The sequence below is a fragment of the Muscardinus avellanarius genome (assembly GCF_963383645.1).
Source record: "Muscardinus avellanarius genome assembly, chromosome: 15".
Classification (NCBI taxonomy): Eukaryota; Metazoa; Chordata; class Mammalia; order Rodentia; family Gliridae; genus Muscardinus; species Muscardinus avellanarius.
Genome location: NC_137801.1, coordinates 19,513,210 through 19,532,854, shown reverse-complemented (window position 1 = coordinate 19,532,854; position 19,645 = coordinate 19,513,210). Strand labels below are relative to the sequence as shown.

General features: G+C 48.2%; 1 protein-coding gene across 1 annotated transcript in view; it reads left to right on the top strand.

The window, feature by feature from the left end:
- DNAJC27 (DnaJ heat shock protein family (Hsp40) member C27) overlaps nucleotides 1-15,873 on the top strand; it is a gene marked incomplete at both ends in the record, with an annotated part of 31,831 nt that extends 15,958 nt beyond the window's left edge. Inside the window, 5 exons of the mRNA XM_080711105.1 lie at nucleotides 658-727; nucleotides 5,294-5,458; nucleotides 6,591-6,713; nucleotides 12,896-13,056; nucleotides 15,741-15,873. Coding sequence (XP_080567231.1) covers nucleotides 658-727; nucleotides 5,294-5,458; nucleotides 6,591-6,713; nucleotides 12,896-13,056; nucleotides 15,741-15,873 — 652 coding nt within the window. The remainder of the gene's footprint in view (nucleotides 1-657; nucleotides 728-5,293; nucleotides 5,459-6,590; nucleotides 6,714-12,895; nucleotides 13,057-15,740) is intronic.
- Between the last annotated feature and the right edge of the window lie 3,772 nt (nucleotides 15,874-19,645).

Here is a 19,645-nt window from a genome sequence, read left to right as displayed (position 1 = left end):
ATATTCTATTTAGAGCAGCTTTGTTTTGAGTCCATTTGGACAGTTAATATATTTATCTGCAAAATGGAAATGACTAATATTATGCCAGAAAACTATGGTTTATTAAACACAGTATTCTGTTTTGTTTTTTGTTTTTTGTTTTTGTTTTTTTTTTGGTGTTACTGGGGATGGAGCCCAGGGGCTTTCTACCTCTGGGCCACACTCCCAGACCTATTTTATATTTTATTTGGAAACAGGGTCTCTTAAGCCAGCGCGGCTGGCTTCAAACCTGCACGATCCTCCTGTCTCCGCCTCCCAAGCGCAGGGATTACAAGCATGTGCCACCACGGCCGTTATCCTCTATTTTGAAATAGGGTCTTACTGAGTTGCAAAGGGCCTCACTAAGTATTTGAGGCCTGCCTTGAACCACAGTCCTCCTGTCTCAGCCTCACAAATGCTGGGATTACAAAGGTGCACCATCACCTCTGGCTTTATTCTTTATTTTGAAACCGGTTTCCCAAATACTGGGCTTACAGATGCGCACCACCAAGCCTGGCAGGAGCTTCATTTAAATTTCATACATATGTCGTGTTTAAATTTGTAACTGATGTAAATGATACTAATGTGAATGCAAAAGCCTTGACTTTCTTTGGGGATGTTTTTGTGTGCTCATTTCAGGGTACAAGTCAGAGACAGAGAGATCAAAGTAAACATCTTTGACATGGCCGGACACCCCTTCTTCTATGAGGTGAGAAAGCCTGTGTCCAGGATTGGCAGTGGGTTTGGGGAAAGATCCTGAATTATTTGCCACAACCACTATTTGAATCATGTGTCAAATCAGGCACATTGAGCTTACCTGTGGCTTGCTTTCTGAGCCGTAACTTAACAGACACCCATTGGGCTTTCAGGCTGTCCCCTTAAGTAAGGGAAATTTCCCTTCAAATGTTTCAAACGTTTGGATAATTAAGACATCTCAAGCTTTAATGGACTTTTGTTTTTTATTGCGTACCTCAGCCCCAAATGTGAGAAGGCGATTCCATTCACACTTGCACTGCAGAGCTCGGTGACCTCAGGATCGAGGTGGTTTTGTCACTGCCACCGTGTGCATCGCTTCCCAACAGAGCGGCCGCACTGTTAATCCCGTGGCCGCTCTCGTGGCTTCCTCTTGGGCCTGGCCATCCCCTCGGGTCGCCAGGGCTCTTTTCAGGTTTGGCCGTCCCGCGTCTGTTTCTCTCCCCATCACTCCTTCCCGCAGCTCGCTTCGTCTGTGCTCTTTGTGGGTTTATAAAGTAGAAATCTAGACTCGTGCCTTGAGATTTTCTTCTTCTGTGGTTCTGGGGATGGAACCTAGGGGCCCTCTACCTCTGAGCTATATCCCCAGCCCTAGTTTTTATTCTTTATTTGGAAACAGGGTCTCACTAAGTTGTGAGAGCCTCACTAAGCAGCGGAGGCTGGCTGTGGACCTGCGATCCTCCTGTCTCAGCCTCCCGAGTCCTGGGATCCCCGGGGAGCGCCACCACGCCCGCTCACTTTCTTCCCTCGTGGCATTGCTTACCCACGTCCAGGGACTCCAGGTGGTGGATTTTCATTTTCTTTGGCTCTGTGGTTTCTTTGGGTTGATCCTCTTGGGGTTGTCCCAGCTTCTTGAATCTGGAGGTTATGTCTTTTGCCACATTTGGCATATTCTCATACAGCCTTTTCTTTTTGATTTTTGAGGTGGGTTTTGCTCTGTTGCAGGGCTGGCTTCAAACTCACAACCTTCCTGCCTCAGTCTCCCCGCTAGCTGGAGTTACAGCCTCTCTTCTGGGCTGGCTGGATTTCTTTGAGTGCTTGTCAGCTTCACCTGTTTTTTCTCTCCTTCATGTGTGTCACGGGGGATTGAATCCAGGGGCCATTCTACCTCCATGCTACCCTCCCAACCCTATTTTATTTTTATATGGAAATGGAGTCTCACAAGGTTGATGAGAGTCTCACTACTTGCTGAGACTGTCCTCAAACCTGCTATCCTCATGTCTCAGCCTCTCAAGGACTAAGACTACAGGTACCACCATGCCTGGCTTTCCTTCCACGATTGTGACCTGTTTTAGTCTGACAAGCCCCTGGGGTTCGGTTCATTTTTTTTCTTTTTTATGTTTTTTTCTCTCAGCTGTTCAGGTTGGGCAATTTTTATTGTTCCAACCCTTCTAGTTCACTAATTTTTCTACTGTCTCCTCCATTCCACTATTGAGCCCAAGCAATAAGCTTATTATTTCCATTATTATATTTTTCAGTCCTAAAATTTCCAGTCTTTACTGGAGTGGGTGGGGCAGCTTTTCCTAAGATGTTTGCTGGATTACAGTGCTTATTGTCCAGGCAAGTTTTTTATTTTGCCGACTTACCCCTTTCCTGGTTCTTGAGCAGAGAGATCAGACACTTAAGGGGCTTTTGTTTGTCTAGGCCTCTTGACATTTTCAAGTTGGACTTCTTTAAGTCTTAGATATATAAGGTAAAAACAACAACCAAAAAAAGAGAAAAAGTAAAACCCAAAACTCAAGAGAATGTATTACCACGCCATTCCTCAGGTCCCAAGGCCCTAGCTTATCTGCCGCCTTCTCTCCACCTTCCAGAGGGCTTTTAAATATATGTTTCATCGGTAACGTCTGGGAGTTTTCCTGTGCTTAGCAGGGAGAGGAAAAGTATTAAGTCTCTTCCATCCTTCCAGAGGAAACAAAACATTTAATGGCTCCAAGATCTTCCAGCTTGTAAATATACCCAACTATTTAAGTAAAACAAATTCCTTCAAGTGAGAAGCCTTACAATGGGTTATTTCAGTTTAAAATAGAGAATGTTATCAGTGAAAAAGGCGTGGACCCCCAGCGTCGCCCCCACTGAGGCTCACTTCTGACTGGGAGATAGGGCCTCAGGGAGCTTTGAGATCTTAGCGGTGCTCACCAGCAGCTTTCTCTAGCTCCCAGCACCTCTGTCATCTGTGCTTCAAGGACAAAGCCGAGGTGCTGTTGCCTTGGTACCACACTTAGTCAAGGTCTGGATGCTGCAGGTCGGCCAGGACTAACAGTAGAAAGCCGTTTGGGGAAGCTCGGATGATGGAATTGTAGGGGACCATTGAGGCATCTACTTTGATCTTTTCATTTAACAGATGCAGAAACTAAGGCCGGCAGTAATAAAAATAACTTACAAAAGACTGTGTAGGCGGCTGGCCGCTGAGTTCCTACTGGAACTTGAGCCTCTGGAAAGAAGCCCACCAGCTTGCTTCTGTCTATGTTTACACACACGCCTTTCTCTGGAGAGCCTGGCCTACATTTGGAACTCTTCCTCCTCCCACCCCCCCACCCTGTGGCCTCTACATTTTCTTCTCTACTGAGGCACGCAGCTGTTGAATTAAACAGCGTCTCAGAAGCTTATATGTGAGGCCCTTGGGTGCCCCGAGGAGGGATGCGTGGAGACACCTGCCTTGCGGGTGCCTGCAGCCCAGCTGGCGCACAGCGGAGATGCCGCCACCATGTGCGTGGCGATGGCAGAGAGCGTGGGAACACCTTCACACGCAGACGCTGCGGCCTTCCAAGGGCACAGAGGTCACCTGTTGAGTAGGGGTGGAGTCAGGCAGTGAGGAGTGGGCAGAAAAGCCACACGATAATGTGGCACTCTAGCTAGACCTGAAATACTGGAGATACAGAGCGTCTGTTTCCAGGCGGAATTTGCAGGGCCGAGGGCATGTTTGCACAATTGCGGGATAAGGTTATCCAGCTTGAAAGCAGGGGATAGTAGGTGGCCAAGATGGGGAAGGTCAGTGGAGGGCTGAACAGAAACTTTCCACTTCACTTACATGGGTTTATCTGTGGGCATGTTAGTGTGTGCCTATAATCCCAGTACTTGGGAGGCTAAGACAGGAGGATCTCAGGTTCAAGCAGAGCCTCAGCAAATAGTGAGACTCTCATCAACCTAGCAAGACCTTGTTTCAAAACAAAAATAGAAAAATAGGGCTCGGAGTATAGCTTGTAGTACAAACAAACAAGTGAATTCTGGAGTGTTGGAAGTGGGGAAATACTAAGGAAATTTGAGACGAGAGTTTAAAACGATGAACATACATGGTGTCTCTGCCATGTGGCTAGGAAGATGACTCAGAAGATTTGCCGTAGTGCAGTCCAGAGGTGACGCTGGAAATGAGACCAGAAAGGAAGTGACAGGTAGAGGTGGCTTCTACAGGAGTGCTGTGGCATGGCAGAGGCAGCTACACCCCCAGCCCTATTTTTTATATTTTATTTTGAAACAGAGTCTCATGAAGTTGCAGAGGGCCTCACTAAGTAGCTGCGGCTGGCCGCGAACCTGCGATCCTCCTGTCTCAGCCTCCCGAGTCCTGGGATTACAAGCGTGCGCCACCAGGCCCAGCGATGGCTTCATTTCTTACTACCTGTCTAGTGTCAGTCAGGGTACATACTGGGGTTTTGTGAAAAGACTGTGCAACTCTGGCCTGTCAGGGTTCTTACTGGAATTTGGCCCAACCACTCCTTCACGCGGGAAGCCTACGCTGCTGCCTGGCCTGCTGTCCCACAGGCCACCTGTCCCGTCCCTACGGCTCCGACCTGCAGAGCCCCAGGAAAGAAGACACAAACGCCGAGTCTGCTGATGATGCTTCCTCTTCAATGCTTCCCCCTCAATGCGCACAGCAGGCAAATATTTATCAGTCTCATGACCCCTCCCTCATCACTCCACCAACCCCAAGCTTCCCACAGCTAGGGCACGCACATTTCTAACCCTCTCATAGGCGGGCTGGTGGTAGCACGAGGCGCTGCGTCACTGATCATCCGTAGGGCGCCTGATAGGGCTCACTGCGCAGGCTCAGGGCACCGCCAGCCTCGTGACTTGGCAACATGCCTAGGTGCCATCTTGAGCCACCGCCCCATCCCGGTCTAGCCGAAAGGGCCCCGACAGCCACCTCCTCCCTGGGCCACGCCCCGTGCTGACTGGTGTCTGTTTCGCTTTCAGGTCTCTTTCATTGTCCCTCACCTTCCTAAGACTTTAGGTGACGAGTGTTCTTCCAAGGTCTACCAACAGAGCGATTGCTCCTGGGCAGGGAACTAGGGCGGAGGGGGTGGGCAGGGGCCTTTGTGTTCTACTCTACGTCCTTCTTTGGTAGTAGACTTTTTTAATATGTTACTTTGATTTTATAAAAAGTCCTCTACCAACCAGTAAATACTGAGATGCCAGCAACTCCTCTGCGTACATGAAAGGTCACACTTGGCCAAGTTAATGCCTGCGACGCATGCATATCAAATCACAAAACCTACCTCCTGTGTATCTGCTCTTCTGCCCCCAGGTCCGTAATGAGTTTTACAAGGACACACAGGGCGTAATACTGGTCTACGACGTCGGGCAGAAAGACTCCTTTGACGCCCTGGATGCGTGGCTGGCAGAGATGAAGCAGGAGCTTGGGCCTCACGGAAGCATGGACAATATCATATTTGTAGTGTGTGCCAACAAGGTCACTCACTGGGGATTGGTATATTTTACTTTCTAGGGGAACAGTGCAGCTGTGGGTTTTGTTTTAAAACAAAAAGAAAAAAATTTTTATTTGAACTCGGGGACAGGCTACTTCTGTGCTAACTATATTCCCAGCCCTCTTTTATTCTTTATTTTGAAATGGGGTCTTGCTAAGTTTCTGCCCCCCTAAGTTGGTAGTGCTGGTCTTAAACCCCGCAATCCTGTCTTAACCCTTCAAGTACTAGATCACAGGCATGCACCACCAGACCTGGCTTTGTATTTTACTTTGAGAAGAGGTCTTGCTAAGGTACCCAGGCTGGTTTTGAATTTGTGATCCTCCTACTTGAGCTTCCCAGTAGCTGGGATTACAGGTGTGCACCACTGCACCCCACCAAAAGTTCTGCTTTAGTACAGGAGTGAACAACCTTTCAAAACATGTCTCTAAGACAAAAATAAAACACAACGAAAACCCCACCCCATATATCAGGACTTTGATCCTCTTCCTTTTTCCCGGTGTCCCACCTGGGAAGATGTTGGTGACTGGGCCGGAGTGATAGGGCTAATAATAACACTGCCATGCGGGGAGGGGGCACTTGTGAGTGAGCTGAGGACTGTGGGAGGCAGGCCCGGTGCAGGCTGGATGACGCAACTCTTACCCAGGTGCTGGGCGGGGCCTTCCCCAGGGAGAAAGTGGAACGTGCTGCTGAAAGTCAGCCTATCGTCAGCTTGAAGTTTGGGGGGTTGGGGTTGTTTTGTTTGGCCCCCTTTTGTCCTTGTTGATTGTTGGTGTTTTCTGAAGTACTGGGATTGAACCCCCCAATAGCATTCTACCTTTGAGATTCATCCCCAGCCTTTTTTATTTTTTATTTTGAAACAGGCCTTACTAGGTTGCTGGGGGGGACTTACTTAGTTACTAAGTTTCTAAGTCTGGCCTCAAACCTCCAACCTTCCTGTCTCAGCCTCCCAAGTACTGGGATGACAGGCATGTGCCACCGTGCCTGGCTTTGTTCTGATAATTTTATGCACGAGTGCTGGGGCTCATAAAAATAGTTTTTACCTTAGTAAAGACCTCCCTGGGTCTCTTCTTGTGGGACAAGGTTGGACTTTTCTCTCTACTCAACTTTCTATCTCAGATCGACTGTACCAAGCACCGCTGCGTAGATGAGAGTGAAGGCCGTCTTTGGGCTGAAAGCAAAGGGTTCCTGTACTTTGAAACTTCTGCACAAACTGGAGAAGGAATCAATGAGATGTTCCAGGTAACCTGGCATTTGGTCATTTGAGGGTTTGTATCAAGGCCAGCTGTGCCAGTTTTTATTTAAATCATAAGAAGCAAAAGAGTAATGGGACCGTCTCCTTAGAATAAACTTTATTTTCAAAGAAGCTGGTGTGAGAGAGTGTATGAGTGATCTGTCTGCTATTATAGTGATGACTTGGTGGGTCATCAGAGTTACCTAGGGGAAAATCTTCAAAATAGAGATTTCTGGAAGCCAGGCGTGGTGAGACCCTGTTTCCAAATTTAAAAATATATAAAATAGGTCTGGGAGTGTAACCCAGAGGTAGAAGGGTTTTCAGGAACCCCAGTACCACCAAAAATAAAAAAAGAGAGAGAGAGATTTCTGGAGCCCAGACCTGCTGGAAGCTTAATGCAGTGAAACCAAATATCTATATTTTGAAAAACCTCTCTCAGATTCTGATGATCACCAAGTTTAACAACTTATTGTATTACTTAGGCGAGACAGAGATTTTCTTCAAAGCTACCTTTGAGATGGGCGTGGTGGCACATGCTTGTAATCTCAGTACTTGGGAGGTTCAGACAGGAGGATTGCAGGTTCAAGGCCAGCCTCAGCAACTTAGTGAGGTCCTCCACAACTTAGGGAGCCTCTTAAAAATGGAAATAAGGCCGAGGGTGCAGCTCAGAGGTAAAATGCCCCCAGGTTTCAGTTCAGTTCCATACCCAGCCCCACAAGCATGTGCGCACGCATGTGCACACACAGAGGGGAAAAAAACGACTTTTGGTTAAGGGTGTTACATTTGTGTGCAGAATGGGATGGAAGCTTCGCTGTAACAACACTGCCTTGTCACCATGAGCGTGGACCGGCTCTTGAGCGTGTGGACTCACGGCAGAGTCCATCACTCAAGACAGCATGTCAAGGCCAGAGAGGGATGTGCTCATTGGCAACCCCAATAGACGGTCACTTTCTAAGTCCTACTAATCTTGAATCATTTTAAAAGAAGGCCACTCTTCAAAATAATAAGTTAAGCCGGGCGTGGTGGCGCGTGCTTGGGAGGCAGAGACAGGAGGATCGCGCAGGTTTGAAGTCAGCCGCGTGTGCTGGCTTAGGAGACCCTGTTTCTAAATAAAAATATAAAATAGGTCTGGGAGTATAGCCCGGAGGTAGAAGGGCTTCCAGGAACCCCAGTACCACCAAAAAATAAAAATAAATAAAAAAATAAAAAATAATAATTATGAAGTCAACTCTTAATAATAGATACATTTAGAAGCAGCGGTATGAATAATGTGTTTTCCTTCTTATGAATATTTGTAGTGTCTCAAGTAATGTAGCTAGACCGAGAGTTGCCCTTAATTGTTGAGTGGGATCGTGTTTGATCTTTGTGCTGAATTTTCTTCTCACAAGGTGTCACCCCTCCCACTAGAGGACAGGTTTCATCTTTGGCCGACAGGCGCACTGGGCGTCAGTCGCTTCTGTTTCAGGGTCAGGTTGGTGTCGGTTTGCCACGCTCTCTGTTCTGTTCACACATAGGCGTGTGCGTTTGTATCTGCAAGTGTGCAGTAGTGATACTTGGCCTTGAGTGGTATTTTACAGTTCTGGAGACACTTCATGCTTCATATGAGATGTGTATTCTCATTTTATAAATGAGAACATTGAAGGGTGGTAAAGTGACTTGTCTATGGGGGATAAGGAGTAACTGTTGGAGGTGAAGTTTCTTCTGTCCTGTTCCATTAATTATACATTATTTATGGAGCACAGTATGATAACTGTTAAACATCTCCCCTGTGTAGCAGTCAAGTCCGCAGAGTCGGCATCGGCATAGTTGAAGTATCTTCCAGGACTTGGGAGGTGTGGCCTGGCTCCCTCTGGCCCCACTGTGTCTCCTGAGATGTGAGCGCCCGTCCCCACTGTATCCCTCTGTACACGCTGGGCTTCCCCTCTCTGGCGTCTTCCAGAGTTCCTCTTGGTTTTTAGCAGTTGGCCTGGGATGCGCGAGAGTATAGTTCTCTTCATATTTACCCTGTTTGGGATTTCTTATAGTTTCTGAGATTGGTACATAGGTTTTTCATAATTTGGGAAGGTTTTTGGTTTGTTTATCTTTGGTTTTTTACCATGACTCCTTCAGTTTTTTTCTTCTTGCCCCATTCTCTTTTCCTTTCATGTCCAGTCACGTGTGTATTACACCATTTGATTTTCCCCCCACAGGCCCTGAGGCTGTGTTTATCCCCCCATTATATAGATTGTGCAGTTTCTGTTGATTTAAAGTTCACTGACAATTGTCTGTTGACCCCATTGAGTGAATTTTTCAGTGCTGTTCTTTTAAGTTCTAGAAAACAAGCATTTTGTTCTTTTGTATAGTTCTCCGTTCCCTTGAGATACTCCATCTGTTCACTTTTTACAAGTATATTTTCCTTTAATTATTTGAAAATATTTTCCCCCTTACGTGTGTGTGTGTGTGTGTGTGCGTGTGTTATTGGGGGATGAACCCAGGGGCGTTCTCCCTTCAGACTACATATCCAGCCCTGTTTTATTTTTTATTTGGAAACAGGATTTTGCCTAGTTGATGAGAACCTCACCAAGTTGCTGAGGCTGTGCTCAAGCCTGTGATCCTCTGGATCAGCCTCCCAGGTACTGGGGTGACAGGATGCACCACCACGCCAGGCCCCTTTCCTCTTTTAAATATTTATGATTGCTCTTTTAAAGTCTCTGTCTGCTAAGTCCAGCATTTGTACTGTCTTGGGTTTGGTTTCTATTGACTAGTTTTTTTCCTATTAGAGCACCAGACCTGTGGATAATGCATTATACAGATCCTAGGTGTTTTTAGTTTTCCTTAGAAGACTGTTTAGTCCTTTTTCAGGAAGCAGTTTCAGTCATTGGCAAATTACAATGAATGTGTACAGGCTTGTCTGTTTGTTGTTGTTTTTTCTTTCATAGCAAGGATCTGAAGGGAGCTCAGAGTGTTTCCCAAACCCCTCTCACTTCTGTTTCTCTTGCAGGGCTTGTCAGCTCTTGCTTTAGGTTTTGTTAGGACGAGTCTCTCCCAAGGCACCTCTTTCTGTGGTGCCTCGGCTAGGGGCTAGGGATGGTCATGCGGGGTTAGGGCGGCCTCTCCTTCTGGAGGCCCTGGAGTGTACCCAGGGCAGCTCTTCACTAGCACCACTGGACTCTAGTGTATGGCTTTGTCCTCACGCCCAGAGCAGCTGTTGTTGGGTAAACCTCAGTGATCTTCCTCTGTGTGGCATAGCCTGCCCTCAGCCGCACACTCCTGGGGACCCCCACGTGGGCAAGCTGCACAGCTCCCTCCTCTGTGAGCCCTGCTCTGCAGTCTAGCCATCGCAGCACCTCAAGCTCTCTGTCCCCTCCTCTCAGTGACCTGGCCAGGAGATGGCCTCCTGGTAGAGAGCTACGGCACTGTGGGGCTCACGCCTGGGTGACAGTGTTGTGCTTGCTGTTGTGCGTTACCTGCAAGCAACCACCTTCGATAGGTGTTGAGTTTGCTAGTGTTTTGGCAGGAGGTCTAGTCCAGACCCATTACTCTCTCACGGCTGGAACTCAGACATGGAATTTAAACAGGCCTTTTGGAGCCAGGCGTGGTGGTGCACTCTTGTAATCCCAGCATTTGGGAGGCTGAGACAGGAGGATCCGGGTTCGTGGACAGCCTTGCTAATTAGTGAAGCTCTTTGCAACTCAGTGAGACCCTTTCTCAAAATAAAAGAATAAAAAATGGGGCTGGGGGTGTAGCTCAGAGGTAAAATGCCCCTGGGTTTCATCCTTAGTACCACACACACACAAAAAAAAATAAATAATAAAAAATAAATAGGCCTTTGATTTTACTTCTAGTATTCTCTTTAGCACACCCCAGATTTTCTTCTGTAACTTATAAATTAAGATTGATTGATTTATTGATTGATTTTGCGGTACTTGGAATGGAACCCAGGGACATTCTACCTCCGAACTACACCCCCAGTCCTATTTTTTTATTCTTTATTTAGAAACAGGGTCTCACTGAGTTGTAAAGGGCCTAAGTAGGCTGTCTGCCAACCGCGATCCTCCTGTTTTAGCCTCCCGAATGCTGGGATTACAAGTGTGCACCATCACGCCCAGGTCCCTTAAGATATATTTGTATTTCAGGTCAACCTGTTGACTAGAAGAAAATGTTATTGATGCAAACCACTAGTGAACATCTGTGAAGTGTGAACCCTTGTAGGTAGCTTTTATTCATTTAGATAAATTTCGGGTAGAACTAATGGATGAATTCCTATGTTTAAAAGAATTAGCTGGGCATGCCAGGTGTGGTGCACATACCTGTAAAAGTACTTGGGAGGCTGAGACAAGAAGATCACAGGTTTACTGACAGCCTCCACAAGTAGTGAGACTGTTAGGCCCTGTTTCAAAATAGAAGTAAAATAGGGCTGGGGTATAGCTTAGAGATAGAAAGCCTCTGGCTTCAATCCTCAGTATCACACACAAAAAAAAAAGCATAAAAGTAGGCAAAGGCTGTGATGTTTGCAGAAAGGACAGCCATAAGCATATGAAAAGATACTCACTTTCACCAATAACTAAATAAATGCAAACTGAAGCTGTATGATTCCCACCAGAGTGTCAAAAATAAAGACAATGTCCAGTGCCAATGAGGGCGTGGGCAGACGGGCCTCCCACACACAGCGATGGGAACACACACTGCTACAGCCTTGTTTGTAGACTGTGACACCACTGTCACGCTCAGAAGTTAAAATGTGGGCATGGCGCACACTTGTAATCCCAGCGTTCCGGAGGTGGAGACCAGAGGATCACAGTTCAAGGACAGCCTCAGCTACTTAGTGAGGCCCTTTGCAACTCAGTGAGACTCTGTTTCAAAAAGTAAAAAAAATAGGGCAGGGGGGTGTAGCTGGAGGTACAATGCCTCTGGGTTCCATCCTCAGTTCCATCTGCAAAAAAAAAAAAAAGGAAATGCCTCTTGTTCAACAGTTCTACTTTTAGTAATTTATCCTAAAGCAATATCTCATCTCCACAAGTGTACAGAGTTATAGATATTAAAAAATATTTAGTAAAGTACTATTTGTGGTAGCTGAAGGCCTGGGGACACCAACTTGACCAAGAGTAGGGAGTTAGTGAAATTAGTTATGTCATAGCCACAATAAAATACTGAAGAGTATTTAAAAAGAACCAAGATGAATCCGAGCGTGGTGGAACCCGCCCCTAATCCCAGTCCGTGGAGGCCGGGGTATCTCAGGCTCAAGGCCAGCCTCAGCTACTTAGCAAGACCCTGTTTCCAAATAAAAGGGGACTGGGGTATAGCTCAGAGGCAGAATGCCCCTGGAGCCAGGTGTGGTGGTACACACCTGCAATCCCAGTCCTTGAGAGGCTGAGGCAGGAGGATCACAGGTTCTAGGACAGCCTCAGCAAGTAGTGAGACTCTCACCAACCTAGCGAGACCCTATTTCCAACCAAAAAGTACAACAGGGCTTGGATGTGTATCACACACACACACACACACACAGTCTCTAAATGAGCTATAGAAAAATTCCAAGTTGTTATTTATTGTAGTGCCGGAGATTGAACCCAGGGGCATTCTACCTCCATGCTGTATCTCCAGCCCTCTTTTATTTGGAAAAAGGTCTCTTGAAGTTGATAGGAGCCTCACTGAATTGCTGAGCCTGGCTTTGAACCTGCAATCCTCCTGTCTCAGCTTCCCAGGTACTGAGATTATAGGCTTGCACCACCATACCCAGCCAATATGTATTTTTATAAGGAGACATGCTAGCCGTTAAGCACTGTGTCTGATCTGATCTCGTTTATGAACATGTGTGTACAGCATGAGTGTGTGCATGTGATGGTAGACTGGTAGCTAATTTTTCTGACGATTACTCAAAAGTGTTAACAAGGCTACCCCAAGGAGGAGAACTTGAAGGGTTAGCAGACATAGTCTCATGCTTCCTATTTGAATATTTCTGCAGTCTTCATCTATTGCTTTTTAACCTCAAGTGTAGTTTCTGTAGTTAGGATTATTAGTAATTTTAATTTTGTTACTTATACCTTTTATGTATATTTAAGTAGTGTAAAAGGGAACAATTCTCCAAAGCACTTACTTGCCTTGTTCATGACTCTTAAGAGTTATTGGCATATGTTAAGTCATTAAGCTGATGCTCGAGAGGAATTCCTGTTTTCACCAAATCAGTTCTCCTCTGGGATGTGTTTTCTTGCAGACCTTTTATGTATCCATAGTTGACTTATGCGAAAACGGCGGCAAACGTCCTGCCACAAATAGCAGTGCTAGTTTCACCAAAGAACAAGCAGACACCATCCGCCGAATTCGAAATAGTAAAGATAGTTGGGATATGCTGGGAGTCAAACCTGGGGCCTCAAGGTAAGCAGAGCTCTCAGATGTGTAGTGCTGAATTCTGTCAGAGAGATTCAGTCGCCAAAATTACAGGTGTGATCTCTCTCCTGATTGGCTAAGAACATTAAGATGTTTGGAAATAGGCCAGGCAGAGTGGCACACACCTGCATTCCCAGTACTTGAAATGCTGGGACAGGGGGATAGCAGAGTCCGGCCAGCTGGCCATAACTTAGCAAGACTCTACTGCAAAATAAAGAATAGAGTAGGGCCAGGGGTGTGGCTCAGAGTAGACCACTCCTGAGTTCAATCCCCATTGTCTGTCTGTCTGTCTGTCTGTCTGTCTGTCTCTCTCTCTCTCTCTCTCTCTCACACACACACACACACACACACACACACACACACACACGTGTAGAAATAGATTATACAATACAATGACTCGGCATCACTGAATTAACTGAATACCAAAGAAACAGCAAAAGACAGTTGCCTGGGAAGGCGATACTGTGTGTCTGTGTAAACAGTTTATGAACTAGTATCCTCCATTCTCATATGTTAAGCAAGACCCTTGGAGCCAAGCTGGTTATGGTGGCCGCTTGTAATCCCAGCATTCGGGAGGCTGAGACAAGGGATCGCGGTTTTGAGGACGGCCTCAGCTAATTAATGAGGTCCTCTGCAACTCGGTGAGACCCTGTTTCAAAATGAAGAATAAAAAATAGGACCAGGGAAACTTACCAAGGAGAATTCTTAAATCATATAATTTTAGAGGAAGAAGGAATGATAGCAATCAACTTGTCTGAAAATTTCATCTTCAGGGATTCGGTGAGATTGAGCATGTTCGAGGCCCCCTTGTGTCAGTGGGAGCCTTGGCTCCTGACCCTGGAACACTGTCTCCCTGTCTTTTCAAAACCCTGCTGGTTCTTCACCTGTGAATGAAGAACTATTGTTCTATTTTAGCCAAAAGAATTATTCAGGAAGAAAAGAAATATCATCACTCTTCATCGCTTATGACTCAGTGTGGCTGCCGCGCCTACACAGGTGGCGACTTAGAAGGGTCCTGCTTCCCTTGTAGCCCCCCCTCATGCTTCTCCTGTTCACCTGGAATCCCACCACAGAACACTGGCTTGAAATTGTCAAAGCTGGGTGTGATGGTGCACACCTCTGGTGCCAGCACTCGGAGACACGAGAGCCACAGGTTCAAGGCCAGCCTCAGCAATAGCAGTGCCCTCTCCCTCCCTCCCTCTCCCTGCCCCTTTTCTCCTCCTCCCCCCCCCTCCTCCTCCTCTTTCCTTTTTCTTCTTTTTTTTTGGTGGCACTAGAGCTTGAACTTGGGGCATTCTGCCTCTGAACTATACCCCCAGCCCTTTTTTATTTTGAAACAGAGTCTTGCAGGGTTGCTAAGAGTCTTACTACATGGCAGAGACTGTCCTCAAACCCACAACTCCCCTGTCTTGGCCCCCTTAGTATTGAGATTCAGACATGTGCCACCATGGTCAGCTCCCTATTTAAAATATAAAAAGGTCTGGCATTGTAGCTTGGAGGTAGAACACTCCTGGGTTCAATCCCTAGTACCAAAAAGAAACGTACACACAAGCATGTAAGCACGCGCGCGCGCGTACACACACACACACACACACACACACACACACACACACACACACACACACACACGGGAATCGCCTTGTCAGCATTAGAAGCTTTAGGAGGCAGTGGTTCTCCGCTTTGGTCTCAGCACATCTTCACGTCCAGAAGGGAAGGAGCTAAGCATAGGCGGATGCCTGGTCCTGAGAAGGCCTTCCTTCAGGCGACCTCCCGCGTTTACAGCACGAAGCTCATGGGTGTCTTTTTGGTCTGAGGATTGCGCCAGTCCTGCCCTCCCTCAGGACCTGGGCCTCGCCTCAGCCGACTGTCTTCACCTGGGGTTCAGCCTCTGCTCGTGCCCGTTCTTGCTTCACCCACGCTCTTTGTGTTCGCTTTCACTTCCACAAACGTCTTAGTGTAAACTCCCGTTCCCGTCCTGGTGCTGAGGCTCCTGTAACGAACGACCTCCTCACTGTTTCCACCTTTTTTTTTTTGGTGGTACTGGGGGTGGAAACCAGGGGCCTTCTACCTCCGGGCTACACTCCCAGACCTATTTTATATTTTTATTTGGAAACAGGGTCTCTTAAGCCAGTGCGGCTGGCTTCAAACCTGCGCGATCCTCCTGTCTCCGCCTCCCAAGCGCGGGGATTACAAGCATGCACCGCCACGCCTGGCTTGCTGTTTCCACTTTTGAGAAACAGCTTTTCCAGCACCGGTTTGCCATCAAACACCAACTGCTCTTATTCCTGATTGGACCCAGGTGTTCCCGGAGTGGCCCCTGGCAGCACAGCGGGTGTGCTCGGCTCCTGGCCTCCAGGCCGCACCTGTGTAATCCCAAGCTCCCCTCTTCCCGAGGTTTCTCCTCCAGGGCCTCCTCGTCGGCTCGGGCTCGGTGCCCAGTGCTGTCTGAGTTCACCTGGTCATTCTTTTATTGCCTCCTTCACACTTTTATACCCAGTTGCATTGTATTTTTTCCTACTGCTCTGCTACCTGTCATTTGTTTTTAACCTTTTAGTGCCACCTTTGAGAAAGGCCATCCGTACTTGGGATCGCTTACAAGAGATAGTAGGCGTCCCCTGCAGCTGAACAGGGCCAGGCTGACCCGTTTCTCAGAGCTTGGCTGCTTTCCCTAGGGAGGAGGTCAACAAGGCCTACCGGAAGCTGGCGGTGCTGCTGCACCCCGACAAGTGCGTGGCGCCCGGCAGCGAGGATGCCTTCAAGGCGGTGGTGAATGCCCGCACGGCCCTCCTGAAGAACATCAAGTAGGAAGCAAGGAGAGGAGCAGAGCAGCCACGACTCCCCGGAGGTAAAGAGCCCACACGACGGCCCCTTCGCAAAGCCTCCCTGCTCCTCCCCGCGCGGTGCCCTCTGCACATCAGTGATGAGGTGCCTGTTGCCCTCGGAGGCTCGCACGCGATGGCCGGCATGTGAGGGATGGGCGAGCCGCGTGGCTTGCCCGTCCTTGTCCTCGCGCCCGTAGGCACTTCACTGGGAACCCACAAGCTCCCTGCAAGGAGGGGGCAGGACAGCAGAACCTCTCTGCTTTTTTGTTCTTTTTTTCCTTTTTCTTCTTCTTTTTTTAATTCACCATCAAAGGAGGAACCAAAAACCGAAAGAGAAAAAAAACAAGCAGACAACGTCCATGCCCGAGAGCTGCTGTGGCCGGCGCTGCCGTTTAGCATTGTTCTAACCAGCCAGTGCCAGGCTGGGCGGTGGGGACAGGTGCCAATTCGGAGCTGAGGGCCCTTTTAGGTCTGACCACCAGGGGGAGACACAAGCCAGCGCTAGGGAGGGATAGCCATGGCCGCCTCCTTTCTGGGCTCAGGGACTGCCGCTCGTCGTGCTCCTCCTGGAGCTGAGGCCTTTCCCCTGCCCAGGAGAGGGGTACTGTGCAGTGGGGAGCACTGTGCCCTGGCAGGAGGAATCAGGCTCCAGACCAGTGGCTGCAGACTGCACGCCGAGCCCGGAGGGAAAGGCCGCCCAGAGGCAGGTGGCAGAGGCTGGCTCCGCACAGCCCTCCGCACAGTTCTCTGCCTCCCCTTCCCTTCCCCACGTCTCCCACCAAGTCCTCTTCTCACATCCCTGCACCAGGCACAGCCACCTCCGCCCTCCCCCAGGCGGCGGCTGGGCCTGGGGACCAGACACAAGGTGGGTCCTTTGAGGGCTGCGGGGTGGGGCACCTTGAGCCCAGAGCAGGGAAAAATCTCTGTAATTTCTGCTTGGGCTCCAAATTTCTAAATAGTAATATTTTAAACTATGGATTATAAAACTGAGTTTCACGCAGAGGTGCCCCGGTGCCATGGTGTCCTCGGCTTGGCGCCAGGGCCGGCCTCGCCCAGCGCGGTGGAGCATCCATGACTTGGCCCTAGCCTTCACTCTCACTGTTACTCCTTTTGTTAGCTGCCGCTGCTGTACTAATTGGAGCTTTGACATAGAAAATGTTCCTATCATGCGACCTCTAAGCAGCTCTTCCATACTGATTGCCAGACAGCATCCACCTTGTGAAGAAAGGCCGCTGTCACCCCAGCCGCTGCGGCCCTGGATCCTTGCCTGTCCCCAGCAGCATCACGCCATCACCAGGCCCTGCCCAGGCCGCGCCGGCTTCTTAGCAGACGCCACAGCAGTTTTAGAATAGGAGTTTTCATCTGGATGATGATCAAAAAAAATTTTTATGACTTGCGGTTGGTACGTGATTTCTTACGGGATTTTCTTTTAAAAGGCTTCTGGGCCTACAGAATGCCAAGCCAAAGCTTCTGTGGGCCTAAGTTTGCCCAAGGCCTTCCTCATGCTAGAATCATGCCAAGGCTGCTCTGTTCTCACGGTGGAAGGCAGGAGTCAGGCAGGTGGGGATTATGCCTGCTCTGTGTCGCCCCAAATCAACAGGGCAGCTCACGGAGCTGTGGCCCGTGTAACCGCTGGTGCCAGCTTTCATCACTAAACAACTGGAGCCGGGCTCAGCCTGTAATCCCAGTACTTGTGAGGCTGCGACAAGAGGATCGCGGGGTTGAGGCCAGCCTCTGCACCTTAGCAAGATGCTATTTCAAAACAAAAAATAAAAGGGCTGGGGGTTTAGCTTGGAGATAGACTGCCCCTAGGTTCAGTCCCTAGTAACACACATACACACACACACGCACACGCACAGTTGGCCTCCCGTTCACCCACACTGTCACACTGTGCAGGTGAGTAATCACAGCACAGAGACTTCTTTAGGACGTTCATTCGAGTCAGATCCCTGGCAGTGACTTGTTGAAATGTGTCCTGGGCTTGACTCTCGGCTGCGGGACTCAGTTTCCAACAGTCACTGCAGCCTTCAGACGGCTTCACTTACATCATAGGACAAAACGAGAAAGTTAAGCCTCAGGTCTTAGAATTTCCCTGATTTCCATTATCCTTCATCAGAACATTAAGAAATAACAAAGCATGATTTGCAATGAAGAGGGTTTTTTTTTTTTTTGTAACTAAATTTATGCAAAACTTTACAGGTCTCTATGCATTCATTTAAATTCTCGGTGCAGATACGTGCTTTGTAGTTCTCCTTATTAACATTACTTCAGGCCATTAAGATTTCAAAATACATCAGTAAGAGTCACAACCAGCAGAATAATTTCGGCGGCTAAAAGGTTTTTTAAAAGATTCCCGTTTTTCAAAAAGGAATCAAAAGTTTGAACAGGTATTATTAAAGAAAAGCCATGTCTTCCATCTCCGAGGCACCAAGAAGTAAGACGTGTTAACTCCTGAGAAACCCCTGGAGGCATCTCACATCCATCCTCCCGAGCGCGTTAAAACACCCCTGTGTTTCTCTGTTCGCCTCTGTGCCCCCTTCGGAGCTGGTGTTCTCAACTGTCAGTATTTCCTCACTCAGCACCGTCATTTTATTTTATTGTTTCATATACACGTGTCCCTGCTTTTATGGGCTGTTCATTTAAAAGCCCAGTCTTGGGGCTGTACGTTGCCGCCCAGGATAAATGGCTGTACTTGTCCAGGCCGCACGCCATTCTTAAGCTTCCATTTACCTCAGGAAACTTGCACTCGGATGTTCTCATGTATTCTCGAGCGGTTGGTCTTTCTTTATACCTGTAAATTCACCATCGGTTAAATGAGCCATAGAGAAGGCAGCTCGAGGTCTGAAGGAAAGGCCACCAGAGTAAGCAAGAGTGTGTGCGGGTCCCGAGCGGGGACCGTCGCCGGGGAGGGAGGTCCGCCTCGGCGTGAGCCTGTGCACAGCGCCGCTCACCAAGGAGCCCAGTGAGCCCAGGACGGGCCTCCCCGGCCACCGCACCCCGCCGAGCTCCCCGAAGTCCACCAACATCTCTGTAAAACTTGTGAGGATGAATTTAGCTACCAAATGGGGCTAGCCAGCTTTCACCCGCGCTGGGCCAGGTGAGCAGCGGTGTGTACCTTTCATACGTGTTGAGCACAACTGTCTCAGTTAATGCCGTGTAGACGCATGAAACCTTGATATTTCCATTAGACATCTCTAGAGAAGACAAAAGCTTTTACCTGTGATGCAGATAACCAGATGGTGTCTAACAAGCAGTGCAATATTAAGCGTGCAATCGAGGCCCTCCGGGTGGGGCGAGGGGGTTGAAAGCTGGACGGCTGGGTGGCTCCTGCATCGACTGCTCCGGCATCCTCCCCTCCGACTGTGAGAGCCGAGTCTATCAATAAACCCTTTGCTCTTCGAAAGTAATTTACATATTTGCTTTCTGTTGAGATAATTGAAAATGTCAAATCTACCAGTTGTTTATGTCTTGTATACAGAGTGTCATATGTATTTAAGTTGTGTATTTTTATAAAGTAAAGTCAAAGACCAAACACTAGTCTGCGGGCTGCATTATTTGCTGGGACGCTGGTCTTCGTGTAAAACATAGTAGACTGGAAGCCAGTCTGATTCCCCATGAATTGTGACCTTTGGCAAGACGTCTGCTGTCGTAGCCAGTGGGCAAAATGGGGGGAAATGTACGTGCTGCCACGTCAGGCTCTTGTGAATTGTGTTAAAAGTGTTTTGACTCCTTAAAGACACTGATATTATATTTAC